At 38.8% G+C, this 23,606-nt stretch overlaps 1 protein-coding gene across 1 annotated transcript in view; it reads left to right on the top strand.

The window, feature by feature from the left end:
* The first annotated feature begins 1,040 nt into the window (after window positions 1-1,040).
* Window positions 1,041-23,606, top strand: part of LOC116888158 (fibrous sheath-interacting protein 2-like) — a 42,237-nt gene continuing 19,671 nt past the window's right edge. Inside the window, exons 1-9 of the mRNA XM_032889482.1 lie at window positions 1,041-1,109; window positions 10,933-11,046; window positions 11,480-11,605; window positions 12,207-12,368; window positions 12,835-12,924; window positions 13,238-13,377; window positions 14,279-14,420; window positions 15,039-15,149; window positions 15,614-15,731. Of these exons, the coding sequence (XP_032745373.1) occupies window positions 1,041-1,109; window positions 10,933-11,046; window positions 11,480-11,605; window positions 12,207-12,368; window positions 12,835-12,924; window positions 13,238-13,377; window positions 14,279-14,420; window positions 15,039-15,149; window positions 15,614-15,731 (1,072 nt within the window). The remainder of the gene's footprint in view (window positions 1,110-10,932; window positions 11,047-11,479; window positions 11,606-12,206; window positions 12,369-12,834; window positions 12,925-13,237; window positions 13,378-14,278; window positions 14,421-15,038; window positions 15,150-15,613; window positions 15,732-23,606) is intronic.

Here is a 23,606-nt window from a genome sequence, read left to right as displayed (position 1 = left end):
TCGGCGTGACAGCTTCACATTTTGACTTTCGTGCTATTGGTGCTCAGGTTATACTCTGCATTCCAGGGATAGGTCTTCTGCCTGGTTTCTTAAGGAAAACAAAAACTAACCCAGGTATAACTAAGTTAGTTATAATCAAAAGTATTGAAGTCTTTTCAAGTCAAAATTCAATATTCTGAGATAAAAGCAATGCCAGGTTCTCTGTTTACAATAATGTTTTTCTACCAAAAAAAAAAAATGGATCTGTTCCTGCTCTTAGTAATTTTTTTTATAGAAAACTGGATTTTTAAAGGATTTTACTTTATCCTTTTACTAAGTGAGAAATTTAACACTTGTCATTAGATTTTATAGAAACACTAGGTTTATTTGTTTTCCCATTGGGTGAAGCCTTCACTTGCTGCATAGCCACTGGCATAAGCAGAGGTAAGCTAATAAATGTAGAAGTTGGGAAACGCTGTTAGAATTACCCCTATTTGGAGCATTGCAGCTGAATTACATAGTCATCTTGAAACTCATTCTAATGGACTACTTGTTAAATAGATTTTAGACGTTTTGGCCTATCAGATAAACAGTGACACTGACAACTTGTCATAATTAAGGTTTTTGCTAACTTACAAACTCCTACTCATTTTGAAAGCCTTTCTTATCACTTTATAAAATGAGTACTTGGCATTCTATAAAAATTAAGTAAAAACTATATAAGTCATTTCCATTAATGGGATACATAGACTATTAAAAGTGATGTTTCTGTTCGATTTTTGAGGCAGTGTCTCTTTACACTGCCATAGCTGTCCTAAAACTCACTATGTAAAGCAGGCTAGCTTCAAATTCACATAGATCCACTTGCCTCTGCCTCCCAGCATTAAAGGCAGTAGCCCAAATACCATCGAAAGGGTGCACCCAGGAGAAACAAGCTTAAAAACTATGCCATTATCAAATTCCTCTTGATCCCTGTGTCAGGCATGAAGAAGACAGACGATAACAATATACTTATGCTCATTGTGGACTTCAAGGCCAACAAGTACCAGATCAAATAGGCCATGAAGAAACTCTATGATATTGATGTGTCCAAAGTCAATACCCTGAAAAGGTCTGATGGAGAGAAGAAGGTGTAAGCTCGCTTGGCTCCTGATCATGATTCTCTAGATGCTGCCAACAAGATTGGTATCATCTAAAGTGAGTCCAGATGGCTAATTCTAAATATCCACTCTTTTTCACCATTAAAAACAATGCTGAATAACTGAGCATTTCCCTCCTTAAATACTTTTAAATTGGATATTTATAGACTTTTAAGAGAGTCAATATTTTGCTTAGTATTCCTAGGGCTAAAAATAATAATTTTTAGTTTTAGTGAACTTATAGATAAGATAATATGCCTTTTCATTAATCACATTTTTGTTATGAATGCTAACCCAGCCCCTTACTTAAATGAAGCTTTCATGTCTAAAAACATTCAAAACTTTTCACCATCTTTATACAAGAATTTTCTCATTATTCAATATAATATGGATTTTTTTTCAAGATCTAGTTGTTAAATTGGCAAAGAATTTTTGAAATCTTCCAACAGAAACTCCATTTGGGGGATACTGTCATTTTAAATGCAAATTTTTTAAATCCAAAAATACATTTAAATTTTAAATTTTTTCCTACCAACAAAAAAGAATATTAACTAAAACCAAGTAATTCTATTCCTAGGTTACTATTGATGCTTAAAAGATTGAGGCACAGGGCCTGGAGAGATGGTTTAGCTGTTAAGAGTACTGGCCCCTGTTAGAAAGGGGCTTATTTATTATAACAGTTTACAGCCTGTAGGCCAGCCTACAGAGGAGTCACAGACAGAACTCAAGGCAGGAACCTGGAGGCAGGAGCTGATGCAGAGGCCATGGAGGAATGCTGCTTACCAGGCTTAGTCATCATGGCTTACTCAACCTGCTTTCTGAGAGTTCCCAGGACTGGCCCCACCCACAGTGAGATCCCCTTCCACATCAATCATTAGTCACAAAACTGCCCTAGAGTTGCCTATGGGTCAATCAAATGGAGACAATTCCGCAAATGACATACTCTCTTCCTAGGTGACTCTTTGTGTAAAGTAGACAAAAACTAGTCATCATCTGATACTGTCACTTCATTAGACCAGACGATGTTCTTGATTGCCTTAATTTTAAGTGTGATATTTCTACAGGTCACATGTAAGCTATGTCAGATACAAAGAGAAAAAGAAAGAAAAAAATCAACCCTGGATCATGATGGCTACTGGACTTTGAAGATTGTTGTAGTTTGTATGTATAATGTCCACTATGTCCTTAAATGCTTGGTCCTCAGTTAATGGTGGTATTTAGAAATGTTGGGGAATGTCTAAGAGGTATAGCCTTGCTGGAGGTGTACGTCACTGGAGAAAGACCTTGGGGTTTTATAGCCCAGCACACTTTCTCTTTTCTTCTTCTGTTCTTTTTTTTTTTTTTTCCGGAGTTGAGGCCTGAACCCAGGGCCTTGCGCTTGCTAAAGCACTCTACCACTGAGCTAAATCCCCAACCCCTCTTCTTCTGTTCTTTATTGCCAATGTGACCAGCCAGCTTCAGGATACTGCTGCGGTGCCTTCTGCACTATGAAGGACTGTACCCCCATCCCCCTGTCTCCCTGAGGCTGTAATCCAAAATAAACCCTTTCTCCCTTAAGGTGATTTTTATCAAAGAAATTTATAACATCAACAGGAAACTATCTGAAGCAGTAATATATGTGGAAGTTTTTTCCTCATAATGGCCTTACCATTTATTCTCTCCTGAACACTGCTTTCCTGTCTGCTACTCAGACCCATCTACACTATGAGTTTCCAGACAAAAGCCATATTTTACACTGAACCTATTATGGAATAGTAAACTAACTAGAAACTCAGGAAATGTGGCAGTTGGAATGTTGCAAGCCCAGACCCTAACTGCAACTGTTTTTTGAGCTATCTGTTGTTCCAGAATAGTTATTCCTTGCCCAATAATTAGTCTGACCTAGCATCTATTTGGCCATCAGGTGAAGCCTTTTAGGACATATTATCTCAATAGACCATTAGCTTCTACCAATCCAAAAGTTAGAATATTATCAAGCAACACCTGAGGGCTATAGCAGAGGTTTCCACACTTTCTTATACCCTGCACAGCTGCTGTTTTCACTGTACTGGTAATAGAGTCTTGATTTGAAACATCCTTTGTTCTGTTACTAAGAAACTTCACTTCTGCCACATTAAAATACTGACTTTTTAAATTTAATTTTATTTTGTGTATGAATAGTTTTCCTGCCAGTATGCATGTGTACCGCGTGTGCTTGGTGCCTATAGATGTCAGAAGAAGGTGTTGGTTACACTAGAAATGGAGTTACAGATGGTAACAAGCCCCCTTGTGGATGCTGGTAATCATGGCCTGGTTTTGCAAAAGCAACCAGTGCTCTTAACCACTGAGCCATCTCTCCAGCCCTGAAATATAGAATTTGAGGTAATCTAATTCTGTTTGTCCAAAGCCATGGTCACTCCTACTGGGTCCAAAATAATCTCAACCCATTGGGGTAAGAGCTGAGTTTCTTGCAATTGACTTTCTCAGTTGCTATAAAAACTACCCCTACAGTGCAATCCCTTCTCAAGAAGCTTTCTAGCTGTTTTTCCTAGTTAAAGATTTTTATTACATATAAGGAAAAATACAAAATTAATGCAATAACTAAGTGGAAATAACTGAAGTGCCATTTTTAATAGTTATTTTAGTCTAAGATTTCTTCTTTGTCATTAATCATGCTTCTTATAAAAAAGAAAACACTTTATTATAATTAACTCACAAATAAAAACAACACAAGGTTAGGTTAAGGGAGCCATTCAAACCTTTGTCCTGTTCCAAACTCCATGCATCTCATCGAGCTCCTCCATAGTTAGAATGGCCCTTCTGAAGCCACAGAGCTTTACTTAGGGTTTTACATTTCATTGCCGGTTGCAGTTTTTATAGGCAAACCTACCAGGAACAAAGAAAGATCTAAGGCAGAGAAAAATTAGAAATGCTTTCTGCATTTAGGGGACCTCACTTAATATTATACATTCTGAGTCCATCTAATTACCTTATATTTTCTGATTCAATTTTACTTTTCAGCTGAACAATATTCCATTTTGTATACATGCTACATTTTCATTTCATTTGTTGATAGACATTATGCTGGCTAGTTTTATATCAACTCAACACGAGCTTCAGTTATCTAAAAGATGAGAAGTTCAATTAAGAAAATGCCTCTATAAGATCAGGCCCTAGAAAAGTCTGTAAGACATTTTCTTAGTTAATGATTGATTCTTTTGAGGGTTCCTGGAAAAGACCACCAAAATGAACTAGGGTAGCTGAGAAAACAAAGAAACAGACACCTGATGGAGTGAGGAGAGTGCTTATAGCCTGCCTACCTACATAGGCCCAGCACCTCTTCCTGACCCGTGGCCTGCAGGTACTGCACATCTGGGCATCTGAGGCTTCCCCACACAACCAACATCTATCTAACCATGAAGCAGATGCCATCATACCCCATCCTCTGACTTCCTCTCCTCCCACATTTGCCCCCTAGACAGGGAAGGAGCACGTGAGTGGTATTTGCCTGCCAAGGCTATGTCTCTAGTCACACTTCCCAATCTGAAAACATGGGAAATCAGACTAGACCAGGACACAGCATTTCCTCCTTTCTCTTCTACCAGTTTCAGTTTGTAAAGTTTCCCCTTAGGTCAAACTTAGCCTTGAAGTGAAACAGATTTCATTTCTATGGGCTGAGAAGATCCTTTTCCCAGAGATTTTCAGGAAAAGGCACATTCAGGAGTTACTATGGTGAGACTGGGTCCCATTTTGGACAATGAGAGTCACTGCCAAAATGAATAAATATTATACTTTCAGTAGGACCCATGTGCTAGGTCTGAGGCCCTCTATCCCTTCTGGCTCATTCCTGAGACATATTTGGAAAAGCTGGTCCAAGCTTGAAGCCAAGATCCTGACCTCAAAATGTCAGCACATCTCTCCCTACCAAAGAAGAGGTACCCAATTTTAGCTCACTGGCTGATTCATTCCCTACAAATACTTCTTTAGCCCATGTCTACATATGCTTATGTTTCAACCGTTTGCTATCACAGGATCTCTCTAGATGTTTAATTTAAAATCTATGTATTTAAGATACAAATTGTCTACCTTGTTTTTCTACTGAGTGGGCTCTGATTAAATGTAGTCATTCTGTGTGTTGTTTAAGTTTCTAATTCAAGTGTCTATGTAATTGTTTGTGTATCGTTTTGTCTGCTTGTCTAACTCTTCTGTATATATTACTTAATATCATGCTTTTGAGACTTTCATACATGTAAAGAAATATCATATCTACCCCAATTACCCCTTGCAACTTCCCACATATCTCCCAACTCCTACTCCTCCTTTTTCTTTCTCTCTTTCTTTCTCTCTCTCTTTCTTCCTTTCTTCCTTTCTTTCTTTCTTTCTTCCTTCTCCTCCTCTTCTTCCTCCTCCTCCTCCTCCTTCTTCAACCCACTAATACCAATTAGTATTTATCACATACACATGGACTTGGGGTCATTCACTGGAACATGGAAAACCTACTACTAGCTACATCCTCAAAGGAGAGTGATCCTTATTCCCCAACAGTTATCAACTGTCCTCAGTAAGGGGTGAGCCTCAGAGAGCACCAGCCTTGTCTACAACAGAATTTTGATTGGTTTCATCTTGTGCAGACCTTGTGCAGGTAATGCCAGCTGCTGTGAGTTCATGTGTTCACTCCTTATCATCCTTTCATTTTCTCAGATTCTCTCTGTCTCTTCTTCCACAATGATCCCTAAGGCTTGGGAGCTTGATGAAGATGTTCTATTAGGGACTACTTAAGCACTCACAGTCTCTTGTGCTCTGAGTTATGAGTCTCTGCACAACAAAGAGAAGCTTCTCTGCCCAAGGTTGTGAAAAACTCATGTCAATGAACACTAATATAAATTTTTGGATGACAATTTGACAACATGACCATTTATCAAAATAACAATAATGGTTTCATGGTCTATGATCATCCGAACCTTGGACTTTTGACCACTGTTATAGAATCAGACATGGCATTCCATCCTGTAGAAAACTTGAATATAATCAGAAAGTGGTTAGTTACCCCATTAACAGTGCTGCCTCTTTTGTCCCAGTGGCATATATAAAGGAACTAAGAAACTTAACTTTTAATTTAATTCTTGGTTTTCATTCAATGCTATTGTTTTCCTGAGATACACATTATATTATGTAGGTGCAAATATTTTAAACTGCTGAATAGGCATCAGTATAATCTAAATTTTATTTATATATTCTTTTATTGGCAGGTGTTTAATGTATCTCTATAATTGTAAACGTGTCTATTTCTCCTTTTATCTCCACTGTTTTCTGCTTCATGTATTGGGACGCTCTATAATCTAGTATATGAACACTTAGAATTATGATATTTTCCTGGTGGAATGATCTTTTTGTCATTTCATGATGTTCCTTTCTGTCTCTAACAACATGTACTTTAATATATTGCCACAGCCACATTTTACTAGAATTGGTTTTGAATGTTCTTTTTCATGTTATTTTCAACTTATGTCACTGCATTTTATGAACATATTTATAGACAACATAATAGTATTATCTTTTTTTTAATTTATTCTGGCCATTTCTGTTTCTTAATTGTTGGGTTTAGATGATTTAAATGTAAAATTATTACTGATATTTGAGAGATTAACTCTTCTATTTTACTTATTTCTTTCTCCTTCCTTAATTTCTCCTTGGTTTCTCTTTTCTTGTATTCCTCTAAGTTTTTAAACACTCTTTTTTAAGATTTATTTTACTTTTATTTATGTGCATTTGTGTCTTAGTTCCATTGCTGTGAAGAGACACCATGACCAAGACAACTCTTATAAAGGTAAACACGTAATTCGTAATTGGGGCTGGCTTACAGTTTCAGAGGTTCAGTCCATTATCATCATGGTGGGAAACATGGCAACATCTAGGCAGACATAGTGCTGGAGGACCTAAGAGTTCTAAATCTCCATCTGCAGGTAGTAGAAGGGGGCTGTCCTCCACAGGTAACCAGAAAGAGACTCTGACTCCACACTGGGCAGAGCTTGAGCATGAGAGACCTCAAAGCCCACACCCAGAGTGACACACCTCCTCCAACAAGGCCACAGCTACTCCAATAAGGCCACACCTAATGGTGCCACTTTCTATGGCCAACCTATGTGGGCCAAACCTATTCAAATCACCACATTCCACTCCCTGACAGACATAACCTTGTTCAAACACATGAGTCTATGGGGGGTTACCTAGCCACACCATTATACAAAAGCATTTAATCCAACTTCAAAAGTCCCCATAGTCTATCACAGCCTCATCAGTGTAAAAAGTCCAAAGTTCAAAGTCTCTTCTGAGATTGATGCAATCTCTTAACTGTAACTACCCTATAAAATAAAAATCAAAAAGCAGATCACATAATTCCAACATCACCATAATTCCAACATTACCATTCCAAAACATCATGGTGAAGAAATACTGGACCAACGCAGACCAAAAATGAGGAGGACAACCTTCAAATTTTGTATCTCCATGTCTTACGTCCAACTGCTTTGAGATTTGTTGACGGCAACAAACTTCTTTCTCTTTGAATGATTCCAGTCTATGTTAGTAGCTTTCCTTGGCAGGTGTCCAATGACTCTGGAATTTCTAACATCTTGGGGTCTCCAAGGCAACTTCAATTTCATAGATTCATGTTCCAGTGTCTGAGATCCACACATGATCTTCTAGGCTCCTCCAAAGGACTTGCTGCTGTTCTTGGTGGTCATCTCATGGTACTAACATCTCCAATATCCTGGGGTCTTCTGCTACAACTAGGCTTCATCAATAGCCTCATAGGCTCTCTTCATGGTGTCAAGCCTCAGCTTCTTTGCAAGACCCCTTCAGTCCTGGACTGCCTCTGAGGCTGCACCTTCACCAATGGCATTTCCTGTCCAACCAACAGTGCCAGGCCTCAGCTGCTCTCCATGACTCCTACATGCCTTCAAAAGAAGTAACACAGGAGTGATTATTACATATTACCAAGTCCAGCTGCCAGCATGACATCTAAATCTGGAACATAATTCTCTTTGTGCTCTCAGAAAACACTTCCTAGAAGATTTCACCTCAGTGATGCTTCTCTCTCTCTCTCTCTCTCTCATCTCTCTCTAGCATCTTTTGTTTTTAAAGATTTATTTATTTATTATATATAAGTACAATCGTGAGCTGTCTCAGACACACCAGAAGAAGGTATCAAATCTCATTACAGATGGTTGTGAGCCACCATGTGGTTGCTGGGATTCGAACTTAAGACCTCTGGAAGAGCAGTCAGTGCTCTTAACCACTGAGCAATCTCTTCAGCCCAATGCTGGTCTCTTAATCACCACTAATTTCTTGGCTCCAGCTAAGCAGCATCAATTGTTCCACCTCTTCTACTTTTTAATCTAAAGCCAGAGCCACATGACTGAAGCTGCTGAGTTCTGCTGCTTTCTGGGGCTAAAACAATCTTAATTTTTGATTTTTGATGATATTTTGAATTACTATTTCATATAGTTTTTAATGATTACAATAGAATTTATAAAACCTATAAAGTTTCCTGGGACTAATATCTGACAGCTTTTAGGATTTTGCTTCATTTTGTTTTTCTATTTAGGGACAAGGTTTCACTCTGTAACCAGGCTACCTGTGACTCCTTATGCAGTCTAGGCTGGCTTGAAACGCTTAACAGGTCTCCTGTGGTGGCCTTCCAAGTGTTGATCTAACAGGCATTAGACACTAATGTGAGAAATAAAGATATTAAGAAGTGTACTGCTTAGTTTTTGTCAACTTGACACAAACTCAAATTATCTGGGAAAAAGCAACCTCAATTGAGAAAACCATTCCATCAGATTGACCTGTAGGAAGTCTAGGAGGCATTTTGTGTTTGTTTCTTTAATGGTTGATGTTAGAAGGCCAAACCAACTGTGACCAGTCGTGCCCCAGGCAGGTGGTCTTACCTGGCAGAACCAGGCAGTAAACTACCATTCCTCTGTGGTCTCTGCTTCAGTTCCTGCCTCCAGGTTCCTGCATTGATCTACTGCCCTAGTTTCACTTGATGATGGACTTAAAGCTGTAAGCTGAAATAAGTCTCTTCCTCCCCAAGTTGGTTTTGGTTGGTGTTTTATTATAGCAAAAGAAAACAATCTAAGTCAAGAAGTTATTTTAACTCACAACTACAAGCTAAACAAGACAAAGTGGGAAAAACTGTTCCATGTTCATTTACTGTATGTTGAAAATTTCTCTTTCCATCATCCATTACTATTTCATTTATTTTTTTGAAACAGGGACCTACTATGGAAGGCCCAGACTGACCTCAAATATTTAATAATTTCCTGCCTCTGACTCTCAAGTGCTAGGATTATGTATGTGTGCTTTAATTTATGTATGAGTCTGTCTGTATGTATGTATGTATGTATGTATGTATGTATGTATGTATATATGTATGTATGTATGTATGTCAGGTTTGTTTTCTGCTTTTGAAACCAATCTGAGAGTAGGAAGATTGACTCTTGCTAAGAACATAGCTCACTATTTCAAAATTTGCCTAGTGTAACCAAAGTCTCTAGTAATCATAACAAACAATCTTTTTTAAGGTTGGACATTGTGGTATATGTCTGCAATCCCATCCTTCAGGAAGCTGAGACAGGAAGATCTGTGAATGTGAGGCCAGTCGAGGCTACTTAGTGAAACCCTGCCTCAACAAAAAAACTCTTTATGGACTAACTTATCCCAGGACTTGACCTGTTTTCTGTTGTCTTGATGTAGGTTCCATGTCAATAATTTATATACTTTAACCCATAATATTGTTAAACACCTAGCCCCTTAATTTCAACAGATGTTTTTTCGGCTGCTATCTGGCCATGTTGCTGAATTAGTTCCACAACTGGTTCTTTCATCTTGGCTAGCATCTAATACAGTTCAGTAAAGTGGCCCAAGTGTCCCAGATATCTCTTAGTCTGAAATGTCTGTCTTAACAAAACTTGGGTCTCAAGTAGGACTGGAAATTCACATATCTAGGAGCAAAGGAAAATAACAGAGAAAGCCAAGAATATGACCCTAATTAAAATTGCACAATTGTTCATGAATCTGGATGTTTGTTGAAAAGAAATGATAGCTTTGATGCATTTGGTGAGGGTATTCATTTCAGAGAACTGTGAAATCCACCCCCTTCCTGTGGTACTCTGCATTTGGTGAGGGTATTCATGTCAGAGAACTGTGAAATCCACCCCCTTCCTGTGGTACTCTTAACGGCCTTTCAGACTACTTTCTCAATTCAAATCATTCAAAATGCTAGGTTTAGGTGATGCGCATGCGCTCCCAGAACAGCAACTGGGTGATGCGCATGCACTTCCAGAGCAGCAACTGGGTCCTTGCCCCCACCCTCCAGAATAACGTCTATTAATGTGACATCCATTGGGATGACGTCCACTGGGGCGACATCAGTTGGAACAATGTATACTGGGACAGTTTATGAAGGGGATGTCTGTTGGAGTGTTGGCTGTTCAGGCAACGTTTTTCTTGGCAACGTCTTTAGAAGCTGACGACTCAACTGTCGATGTGGCATCTGTTAGAGCTACTTCTGTTGGAGCCACGTCTATTATGGAAACTTCTATTGGGGTGACTTATGCTGGTGTGACGCGTCTTAAGGGTGACACCCATTGGGCGTGGCCTTGAGGACATCTACTGAGAACGCCAGCAAATCAGCATTGTGATGTGTGCATACTTGAGGTCCTGTTACCCAGGTGTCTCGGGCCTTGGCTCAGTCTTGTTCAGGACATTGGAGGAGAGGTCACAGAAAGGGAAAAACCTGAAGACAGTTTGCTACCCCAGGCGCAGCCCTTAGGGGGGCTGCTGGGTATATGGACTTGTACTCTGCAACTGTTTAAAGGTTGCTGAAGCTGCTGCCTCTAAAGCGGCTTCCGGCAACCTAACAAACAGCAAAGACGCATGTAGTTCTGTGAGTGGTGGCCTATCCAGTGTCCATTTGTGCATTCCCCTTCTTTCTTGCCCAGGGCAGGTTTAAGGCCAGCAGGTGGGATGATGGGGATAGAGCCTGCGCTGAAGGACAGAAACAAGGCAGTTTTGATTTGGGGTTTTTGTGTGTGTGTGTGTTTTTAAATTTTTTTGTTTTTAACTGAGGTCACTCTCTGACCATGCCAATGGGTGATTCAAGGTGCCACTAGCTGATACTCTTGGGCAGAACCCAAAAGTAGGGTTGTAGCTTAGGAACTGGTGAGGCAAGGCCTTCTTGATCCATGGGCAGGGAGTTTCTTCCACCTAAGTGCCTAGCAACCTGGGTTGTGCTATCTAGTTGAAGTGAAGCAACTGATATAAACTAAATGAAGACTTCCTAGTACAAAAGACGTAAATTTCAATTTTCTTTCCCACAGAAAAAACAGAAACCTATCATTCCAAAGATTGGACCAGCTAGTCTATTAGATTTGCCTCTTGGGGCCAAACTGCCTATTATCCCAGGAAGTACTAATATATTCTACACAACAAATATAAGTGAAAAGGTAAACTATGTTTTAATGGTGTTTAAGTGGCTTACTTTGCCCTTTTTAACTGTTGAATTTGAAACATTATGCTATGATTACGATTTGTGTATCACCTTTATTTTCACACAAATGGAATTGAATTACAATGTTTAACCTTCTTAAACTCACTTTAATAATAGGAATCCCCAGAAAGAGCTGTAATCACTCTCTCCAGACTTTTCTTCAACCGCAGCATCAACTTGACAAATTGAGGGCTTTCTGGACTACTCATATACAACATGTGGATTGCTGCTTCTGTGCCTTGATCCATCTGGCTCCTGAAACCAACCATGTACTCTCTACTCTTTCCTGACAGTCTACCCTGACCTATGTATACAGGAATTGGACTAAGGTTGAGGTTATATAGGTAGATCAAGCACAGAGTTTATAAGTAGACCAGAAGAATAGAGGGACGTTGAAAGGCAATGTATTTACCCAGATCAACCCATCGCATTCTCTCACTTTAGTTGCTTGTATGGTTTTTTCAATGACCATTCTAATTATTTCAATAAACTGAGGTTTTAAACTGATTTCATGAATTTTGCAATTGCATTAATTTCAAATCTATTACTTTTTGCAGCTTTACCAGCCTTCTTTCGATTTTAACCTTAATGACCCATATTGTAAACTCATGGAAACCACCTACAAAAGTCTTCATGATCCACACTTAAAATCATACTTCAAACGAAAAGACATTCTCAAGAAACTAAGAAAGGGAGGATACATCACCGGCAATAATAAAGTGCGTTGAGGCCTACTTCTTACCAGCAAAAAAATCTAAGCACATGTTAAGTGCTTTGATATCTGTTGAGCACTTCTAGTTGACCACTCGTAGATAACACAGACAAAAGTCAATAAAATGCTTGGTATTGGATGGCTTCTTTTTTTTTTTGTGAAAACACTCTACTTGACATTTTTGAATGATTGAAAAGATAATCACCAAACCATTTTGATGTGCAAACACATTGATACATTTATTTTGCATATGTTTCTAAAAATTTTTGACTTGGCACTATATTAGGGAAATGATATTTAGAAAGGTTTTCGGAGGTTCAATCGCCTAGAGATAGTGACTACAAAACTGTTGTGAAATATGTTATCGTTCCATTTGATCCTAAATCTGTTACTAAAATGATCTTATCCTCTTCTCTAAATGTGTTATCATTTTTACAATTTTATAATAATATTTTTCATGTTTGTATTTGTAGGTTGTATGTTCATTAAGAGAGCTCAACAAATACAGACAATATCTTACCACTTTAAAAATTGACTTTGAACGAAATTATATAAGAGAACAAGTAAGTTAAACATTTCAGTCTCTTTTATTTGGGACCCATAAAGAATTTTGTGAAAAGGTAGACCCTTTGCACAATAGTTCCTTAAAATATTCTTGGAATACAGTCTCTGTAAAGAGTTTGTAAAAGACAACCCACTTGAATTTTGCATTAAAAAGTTGACTTGTGGGAAGGGGCCATACAAGGCCTAAAAACAGGTTAGCAGAATTAGAAGTTTTTAAAACTTGGAACATTTATGTAAGCTTACATTTTATGAAAATATATCAAAGGATACATTTATTGTGGCAAATACATAACATCTAATACTTTTTTGCAGAAAATAATAGAAAATCAAGTAAACAAACTGAACGAAGAGAGACGGACCTGTGACAACACTGCTGCTGCTGAGTTTCAGCAGTGGTTGTTACAAGAAGGGAAAAAAGCCAGCCCTCATCACAACCGCTTAATTAAACTCAGGTAGAGTCATAGGTCATGAATATTTCATGGACACATTATAAACACCCAAAACTACAAAACTATGAGAAATAATTGAAGATGGATTCATAAAAGTATTAAATACATTTAAGTTCCTCAGAGTTTTCAACATGGAGAACAAAAAGGATACATCAAGGCAGGCTGAATAGATGTCTCAGTACTGTATACTCTTCCAGTGGACTAGGGTCTGATTTCCAACACACATATCATGGTTCACAACCATCTAAAACTCCAGTTCTAAGGGTCTGATACCTTCTTCTGGCCTCCATGGGCACTGCAGGCATGCAATGCACAGAATTATATGCAGGCAAAACACCCATAAACACAATTAAATTTTTAGAAAATTATAAAAGGTACATAAAGAGGTGCAGGGATTAAAAACCTTTATAACAGTGCTAGGATGGTAAGTTTCCATCTGAGAAATTGGAGCCAGCAGGAGCCTAAGAGGCAAGTCAAACTTTTCTAGAAATCCAAAGTACAAATCACCAATCTTGTGAAAGCCAGGCCTGAGGGACCAGAGGAAGAAAGTATTTTTTAACACATTTTAAACCTAAGTTTAAATTATTTTAAAGCCACAATGAACAAATTATAACAACCTTTTCTGAGGCTAATGTTACTATTCTATTCTGCTACCAACTGTGCATCCTTCTTCAGCTACTTAGTCACACATTACCATGTGGAGATCAAGCCTCAGCCTTAGAAGGGAAAAAGGGAGATGAGAGGTATCTTAATTGAAAGTCAGTTCCCTTATCCTCTGGCTCCCATAATCCATGCATTCACCTCACACTATACTAGAATGCATGTTGCTATACCATAGTTGTAAAGTAGTAGGTATCCTGAAGGAAACATCCATTTTACATTTCTCTATTTCACTTTTATTTAGACATTTAAATATGATTTATAAAGAACTAGACAAAATTGAGGACACCTTGGAAAGACGAAGTACACTACAGATGAAGGAAGAAGACAGACAATATTGGGATGAGGTTAGAAGAAAACTGAGTCTACGTCAACAAATTAAAGAGGTAAGGGTCAATAAATTTTGAATGGGAAACTTGTATGGTTGTTTACAGTTGGTTCACTATATCATGCGTAGTTCTTTCAATTTAGAGGATAAGTTCAGGACAGCTGGATGGATTCATGGATAAAGGCACTTCCTGTACAAGCCTGATTACCTGAGTTCAAGCCCTGGAACATATGTGAAATTAGGAGAGAGCTCACACTATGGAGTTGTCCTTTGACCTCCACATGAGCTCTGACATGGATGTTTGTTTAATGTTTCTGTCAGAATATTTTTATGACCATCAAGTTCCATGTGATATCCTCCCTGACTTCAAAGAAAGAAAACGCCCTCCCTTTTACCAATATCTCTTGAGATTCATCATTAGAGTCATGTTGTGTGGGATTCATGCTTGTAATAATACAGCAATGTCACTCCTTTTCCATTCCATTACATCCACCAAGACATTCCCAATGGATGTCAGATGAACACATTCAAAACCCAATGCAGGATTTGCTTTAATGTTGGCCCAAATGTGGTTAGGCCATTAATTTGATCTAATTGGTATATTGGTTGAATAAAGAGAAAATACTTTTAAAATGAAATAGACATATGCTGACCACTGTGATGGCATGTCCTTTAGGAATGGCAATTCAAGGAGATGTCACTTCTGACAAAGATCGGAGATGAAGTAAGGAGAGAAACAAAGGTTGAAGAACATCACCGGAAAATCAGAGAGGAAATTAACCGAAAGGTAGTTAGCTTTTGCTGGGCTCAGCCTATTTCAAGAGAGGTTCTTGCCACATTTTTATATTTTAAAGTGTGAATTTTCAGAAGATAGTTATCAATGAAGAGACCCATTCTAGCCCAAATCTGTAATTCAAAACTCCCCAGAAAGTTAAAATAGATTGCATTATGAAAATATGCTTTACCTAAGGAGAAAAGGAATTGCCTAGCATGCACAATACCTTAACTTTAATTTCCATCTGCCAAGAAAATATCCACACATGCACATGCATACACACAATTTTATGCTATGCTTTAAAAACTTACCTCTTACTACATTTCTTCAAATTCATTGTGAACTTAGACATCTCCAGACAGGAACAAAGGTCTACTTCAGGTACATCATCACATTTGAAATCATCTATGTTGTATTTTTACTGACAAGTTTCTATTTAAATTTGAAACATTTAACCTGTTTTTAATGTTTTATAGAAACAAGCAATGCTTCAGAAAAGAATTGCTTACCATTTACAAAGACTTCAAAGGAAAGATAGTATAGAAGAAAAGCAGGAAGCAAGTGTCCCTGAAACTAGAAGACAAACTGAAACAGGTGAGAGAGAGAGAAAAGACAAAGTAGATAAGTAGATACTATGAACAACCACATAGTAAACATTTCTTTATATAATCACTATGCTCACATGAATATATATACATATACACATACATATACATATATATACATATACATATACATGAATATGTATATATGAACCCCATGCAAAAGCAAATACTAGAAGCCCACAATACCTCTGTCAGGCACGATAGGAGGCACATTCCAGTTACAGATCCAGTTAACAAAAGGGTATAAACACACATAAGAAATAAATATATATCCAAAGTTTAACAAACAGCCAGTACGAAGAGATAGTATGCAGACATAGGTAAGAAATACAGAAGCAGATGAGTAAAGTAAGTTGAGACAGTTAGTTAAGAAAAACATTCAAAAGTGAAATAAAACAAACCAGTAAGAGAAAAATTCACAGAAATTAATGAAAGGGATAATATTCAGAGATCAAAAAAGAAAATTACAATATACAAAGCAAGGAATAGAAAAAAAAGACAAAGAACCTTGACAAGGAAGAAACACCTAGTGGATAAAGGTGATACAGAAGAAATAATGAAGCCAAGGAGAGAGAGAAGAAAATAAGTAGAATCCAGCATTAGGAGATTTAATGGGGGGGGGGATGGGGAAGGAGGAAGAAAAGAAAAAAATAAGAGCTAGGCAGGAGCGGAGGAGGAGGAAGACTAGACAGACAAGCAAGGAAGAGCTAGTGAAGAAAGTTAAAGATTAAGGTAGTAACAGAGGGATTTAAAAAGGATTTAAATGGAAGAAATTCCAACACTCAGGGAAGGTGTGCAGGGAAGATTTATTCAAGACACTTCAATCCTACAAAGCTAACGAGATGGAGCAGTAAAAAAAGAGTAAGTAAAAAAGGTAAGGAGGGGAAAGAGGATCAGTAAGTTACAAAGGGGGAAGAGGCTGGGAGAAAGCGAGGTAGTAATCCACAAAGGAAGTACGGACAGGGACAGCATGCTTGCTGAGCCTTCAGATATATTGCAAAAGATGCTATGTGAAAGAGGAAGAAAGAGAAAATGAGGGAGGGAAAGGAAGGGAGAGAGGCAAGAGGGAGAGTGAAAGGGAGTAAAAAAGAAAGGGGAGAGAAGGGGAGAGAAAAAGAGGGAAAGAAGGGGGAAAGAAGGAAAGAAGATGAGAACAAGAAAGAGGAGGAAAAGAGGGTAGATGTAGAGACAAGAGTGAAAAGGGGAAGACATGAGGAAGAGGAGGAAAGAGGATTAAAAAGGAAAAGGTGGGAGGAAGGGAGGAGAAATGGATAATGAGAAGATGAAAGAGGAAGGGGTGAAGATAGAGGGAAGGGTAAAGATTGGAGGAGGGTAGAAAAGATAGGAAGGAGAGGTAAACATGGGAGGAGGGAAGGGTAAACATGGGAGGAGGGAAGGGTAAACATGGGAGGAGGGAAGGGTAAACATGGGAGGGGGGAAGGGTAAACATGGGAGGAGGGAAGGGTAAACATGGGAGGAGGGAAGGGTAAACATGGGAGGAGGGAAGGGTAAACATGGGAGGAGGGAAGGGTAAACATGGGAGGAGGAAGGGTAAACATGGGAGGAGGGAAGGGGTAAAACATGGGAGGAGGGAAGGTAAACATGGGAGGAGGGAAGGTAAACATGGGAGGAGGGAAGGATAAACATGGGAGGAGGGAAGGGTAAACATGGGAGGAGGGAAGGGTAAACATGGGAGGAGGGAAGGGTAAACATGGGAGGAGGGAAGGGTAAACATGGGAGGAGGGAAGGGTAAACATGGGAGGAGGGAAGGGTAAACATGGGAGGAGGGAAGGGTAAACATGGGAGGAGGGAAGGGTAAACATGGGAGGAGGAAAAGGAAAATGGGAGGCCAGAGGGAGAGAGGTGAAACAAGGGAAGAAGAAAGGGGAAAGAGAAAAAGGGAAGTAAAAGGACAGAAGAAACAGGGAAGAAAAAGGGGGGAACTGGAGGAAAGGGAGGAAGGAGAAAGTATAGAAGCCAGGGAAACTAGCAAGGATAGAAAAGAAGGAAAGAAAACAAAAAAGAAGAAAGACAAGTTTTTTTTTTTAAGTCAGTGGGAACAAGAAAAAAGAAAAGGGAATTGTGTGGGAGAGATGTTTGAAAAGGAGAAGCCAGTAAGAAATCCAAACCTTGTCGGCGGAAGGGGTATCAGCTTAAAAAAAAATAACAAAACTAAACTAAACTAAAACATATGTAGACAGATCAGAAAACAGCAGAGCAGGAAAAGAGAAAAGTTTAAGAAGAGGAACTAATAACATGCTAAGTCATGAAAGGAGATGGGAGGAGGAAGGAGAAATGGAGGAGATGAACAGTCTAGAGGGAGGAAAGAAAAGGAAAAGTTGTGAAAAGCAAAATGAACCAAGTAAAAATGAAATAAAAGTTGAGATTAAAAACTAAAACAAAACTTATAGGGAATGGAGCAGTACAGACAAAGTGAAGAACTAGTACAATATGGATAGGAGGTATTTTGAAAAGCCACCAAAAGAGTTGAACGAAAATAGTGATCATCCTAGGTAGATAGGTAGGCTTCTGGGTATTTTAAGAGTAAAATAGGAAAATATTAAGTAGAAAGAGAAAGAAACATACAGCTAGAAAGAAAACCCTCAAACACGGGGCAGGGGTGTATTAAAAAAACACAAAGAAAAACGCATAGGGGATCTGATAGGGAAAGCAATTCAGCATAGACTGGATTCTAAATTAAGATGATGGAAAGTAGAGGAGGTAAAGCAGAGGCTTAAATAAAAAGGACCCAGAGAGATGATTAATGTTCTGTTAATAAGAACATTTATGGGGTTGGGATTTAGCTCAGTGGTAGAGCACTTGCCTAGCAAGCACAAGGCCCTGGGTTCGGGTCCCAGCTCCGAAAAAAAAAAAAAAAAAAAGAACATTGTTGTTCTTACAGAGGACCAACCTTGGTCCCAACACTCACATCAGGTGGCACAGACAACTGTAAGTCTCCAGTTCCAGTGATCCTGTCCCCGCTTCTGCAGGCACCAGAATACATGGGGTGTACACACGTATACACACACATTGAAGAAAATAGCAGGAACTTGTAAATGGAGGAAGACAGGGGAAGAATGGAGGAAGAATGGCAGGAAACGTAGTGAAAGCATAGGAAGAAGGGGAAGATGGAAAAGAGAATGAATGAAAGTAATCAGAGAAGGCAAGAAAAGAAAAAGAGAGGGAAAGGATCAAAAGTATAAAAGTGACGAGCAGGAAAATGTACCGTTTTTAAAATTTGGAAATACAATAGTGAATGAAAACTGAAAAGGAGTAAAGTGAAATAGATTTGCAGCAGCAAGAGAGATCCAAAGTTTAGTCAAAATATAAACACAGTAAAAGGTAACAGGTAAGTAGAGATAGAGTCCACCTTAAAAGGATGACGCCAGGAAATGGGGAGATGGCTCAGCAGTTAAGAGGACTGACTTCCTTGCAGAAGACCTAGGTTTAATTCCCAGCACATACATGGCAGCTCAACACTGTAATTCCAGATCCAGGGAACACAAAGCCTTTTCTGGCCTCAGGGCACCAGCTCATGTGGTTCACATCCTATTCATGCAAAACACCCATACACATTAAAAAAAATGATAAAATAGCAAAAAAAAATGTTAAAAGACATGGAAAGAAAAATTTAGTGTGTGGAGTCAATAGAAAGATGGTGTGAGAAAAATAAAAAGCAGCAAAGAGCTGAGTACTGGTGTGAAGAATTGGAAGAAAGGAATGGAATTTAAGATCAAGGGAAAGGAAAAAGGAAGGGTGGTAAACAAGACTGAAAAGAAGGAAGCAAGAAAGATGGGGAAAGGGAGGGAGAAGGAGGGAGGGAAAAGTAAGAAAAAAACTTCAAAAAGAAACAGACCAGCAAGACAGGCACGTGGCAGGCACATACCCGTAATCCCAGCATTTGAAAGTCTAAGGCAAGATTACTATGAATTGAGGGCTACAAAGTAAGTCTGTCTGAAGAAAAACAAAAGAGAAACCCAGCAAGGAAGACCGAGTACCTTTGTTAAGGAAAGGCAAAGGGACTTTGCAATGAAATAGTAAAAGAAGAGAAGAGAAGCCAGGAAAGACAGTAAAGAAGGAAGAGCCTGACACCAGTTGGAACTGTGCTCTTGGGGGCAGCTGCCATCAGAGAGCTGGACTCAGAACAGTGCATAGGCTAGTGGAAACGGTCAAGGAGTCAGCGGAGCTTGGAAGATGCAAAATTCAGGAAGAGACTTCAGAGGCGAGGTGTGCAGGGGGATCTGGTCAAAGTGACCCACTTTTGCTGAAGACAGACCAGGGAGACAGGATATCCCCAAGGAATGGCAGAGAGCAAGGGACCAGGCTGAGCACTGAGGATTCGTCAAAGGTAGGCTTGGGGAAAATGGTAGCTGAGCTGATGCAGCAAGGCTTTTGTCCAAACTTGGTTTTCTGTGGATATTCACCAAGCAAGAGTTAGGAGCCAATGGGGAGAGAAGGAAAGTAGAATCCGTAGAGGAAAGTAAAATAGAGTGGTTGCTAACAGATGTATGTGGGGAGATAAGTAGATGTGAGGACAGACTTTAAAGGCTAAAATCAGGGACCAAGGACTAGCTCAGGTGCTCCTTTCCATCACCAGATGACAAGAGGGAGAGGAAGGCTGTAGTGATATAAGAAAATAAAGAACAAATATGAACCAAGTCAGAAAAAGAGGACAGAAAAAGAAAAATGGAAGCTAGGGCCAGAGGAAAGGAGAGGCAAGGTGTAGGGGAGGCATATAACAACAGAGAAGGATGCAGAAAAGAGAGACATCCTGCAAGCAGGCAAAAATAACTGAGAACTAGGAGACACAGAAACAGAAAAGGGAAGGGAGGGACTTGGGGAGGTTAGGTAGGAGGAGATTTTAAAGGGGCACATCCACAATCGATAGTGAAGAAGACAAGGGTACTTTTTAAAAGCCTATAAAACATAACAAATATTTGACAATTTTGAAGGTAAGTAAGTGTTTACTTTGGCAGAGATGCAGGTAAATGGAACTTGATGAAAAAGCAGTAGAAGAAAGTATTAGTGTGGGAAAGGGGGGAAAGGAACAGGGAGAGGAGAGAAAATGTTGCTGTGATATTTGTAAGAAGGGAATATAGTTTCACAATATGCTTTCAGTCTCTCGTCTATTGTGTTAAAGCTCTAACTCATCAAATGATTTAAGCCAAATACAGATGGGTGAGAGGTACTTCTTTACTAAGAAATAAGGTTTAACCTTTTCCTTTCTTATTGTCCTTTTTAAAATCCTTTTTAAAACAGAGAAGCCAGTAATAAGCACAGGATAAAAATACAGAAAGCAGAAAATAAAGAAAATGTGTTCAAATATGAGCAATATCAAGTTTTGAAAAGCTTAAATAAATGAAGAAAGATAAAAAAAGAAGGAAAGTCCAGAAAGGATGAATCAGTAAAGAGTTGGAGGGAATGTAAGACTGATATGTAGGGACTGGTAATGCAAGTGAAATTTTATTGGAGGAGACAAATTTTAAAAGCAGGGGTCAAGAAAAAGAGCAAAGCCCCAGAAAATTGATCGTTTATGGTAGATGAATGGATGGATGGATGGATAGATAGATAGATAGATAGATAGACAGACAGACAGACAGATGAATGATAGATATAGAGATGATGATTCAATAGATAAGCAAAAGGTAAGCAAGTAGGTAAAAGGTGGGAAGATAAAAAGAAAAAGAAAGTCACTGGAAGATCTAAGTTCATAGGGAAATGTCAGGGAGGGCAGGAGGCAGGAAGTGAGGAGGTGATTGGGAAGGGGGAACACCCTTATAGAAGAAGGGGGAGGGGAAGGGGATAGCAGGTTTGTGGATGGAAATCTGGGAAAGGGGATAATATTTGAAATGTACATAAAAAATATCCAATAAAAAAGATGTTACGTTTAAACTTAAAAAAAAATTAGTGTAGTGAAATAGCATATAAAACTCAATAATTTTTAATACTTGAATAGTTTATAAAATAGTTTAATAGTGTATAGTACTATATACTATATGATACATAATATATAATAACATAATATAATCATTTTCTACTATATAAAACTATTTGAATGAGAAAAAGGAATGCATTTTTTATGCTAAACCTGATAAAAGATGAGAGGGATGATGTAAGTGTAAAGGCAGCAGGCAGCAAGTTGGAGTGTGTATATTTACAAGTTGCTAGGATCCAGGATCATGTCCTCTGAACAATAAAGAATAAATCCCTTAGACTTGAGTGCTCCAACCAATGTCATTTATTAGAAAAGGGAACTCCTAATGCATGAAGAGTTTCAAAACAGAACACTATTAGGTGGCAAGGACTGTGTGATTTTTAAATGGTTACAGAACAAAGAGGAAGATCAGAAAACTGGAGGTATGAGGTTAAAAGGTAAATCACCTGGTCTTCTGGTGCAATAAGATGACAGGTTTCTCTCAGAGGTCCATAATTAACTAAAATAATAATCTAAAGGCCATAAGACTTCACATGGGATTAGTTTTAGGAAATTCCGTTGAGGTAGTTGGAGTCAGGGCCTTACTTGGGCTAAATGCCTAACTGCCTAACTCTTGCTTCAATACCCCATAAGAACAGTAGCCCTAACTTCCTGCTTAGCTGTCTTGTGCCTCAGTACAGGTGGCCCTTTGGTGTTGGGAGGGGGGAGGATTAGGGCAAAGACAGTTACAGCTATTTCAGGCTGAGAAAGGGTATTGAAGATTGACAGCTGTCAGGGTTTCCACTTAGAGGTTTTTCTAATGAGCTATAGTAAAAGATAGAAGACCCGTTTCAGATTATGTGAACAAAACCATCTGGTATTGAATGGATCTCAATCATACACAAACACATGTACAACACAAAGTATACTCCAAAGGGAAAAAGGCTAAGGCTCTCCAAGGACCACATAAGCCATTGAGTTAAGGCTTTACTGTTGAGCTTTGAGCTTTAATGGCCTGGATGGTGGAGGCCAAGTAGACTGTGGAACTTGAGAGGGATAGTGAATATTTCTTGGTGTTCAAGTGTAGTAAAAAATAGTAGATATAATGAAACTCTAAGGCTATATCAAGATGATGTGGATGGTTCCAAGGAACAGCTTGGAGAATTGGAGGATTGGTCACATTGAAAAGTTATTTTATGGAAGAGACTGCCTTAGAAAAGTACAGAAGTTAGAAAGGACTTCAGATGATGGGAAAAAGCTTTAAGAACCTGTGCTCTGAAGGGGTTTAACATGGTAGAAGCCTTCGCACTCTTTTTACCATTATTAGAAGGTCCAAGGATAAGTACCCCACAAATGAGGACACCCAGGGAAAGGAAGCCTATGGTTATAAGTTGTAATCTAGTTTGTGAATGTTTTGGCAAGGGGTGGATATTTTAAAAGAGAGCAGGGGCATGTCCCAGGAATGAAGGGAGTAAATCCATAAAAGTTAAGAGGGCTGGGGAACAGAAGGGTCAGCCCTTATGGCAGGAAATTAGGTATTCCCAGAACAGCAGTTTGCTTTGGTTGAAGAGATACTTTAGGCCTTTTACATGCAACTTATGTACAAGAATAAGACTTTTCTTGGGTTGGAGTACCCATGGAGAAGGTCTGGTTCAAGGTCTGAGGCAGCTGTGGAAATACAGAAGTCAATTTGAGGATCTTTTACTGCAGAAAGGCCAGAACGACTTATTATAGGGTCTCTTCCAGATGGGTTTTAAGGATGAGAACCTATTAAATACTGGTCAGATCATCGCTACATCCCCCAAGGCAGAAGAGGGCCCACCTCCTGACAGTAATGTTTTCAGCAGTTGTGAAGAGTTTGTTGCAAATTATCTAAAGTTGCGTGATTACTTAGTCTTTAGTTGCTAAGATCTCATTAAGAAGAAAAGGTCTCCCACATAACGTTTTATT

The sequence above is a fragment of the Rattus rattus genome, chromosome X (assembly GCF_011064425.1).
Source record: "Rattus rattus isolate New Zealand chromosome X, Rrattus_CSIRO_v1, whole genome shotgun sequence".
Taxonomy (NCBI): domain Eukaryota; kingdom Metazoa; phylum Chordata; class Mammalia; order Rodentia; family Muridae; genus Rattus; species Rattus rattus.
Note: the sequence above shows the minus strand (reverse complement) of the source record. Positions and strands in the feature narration are given on the sequence as shown.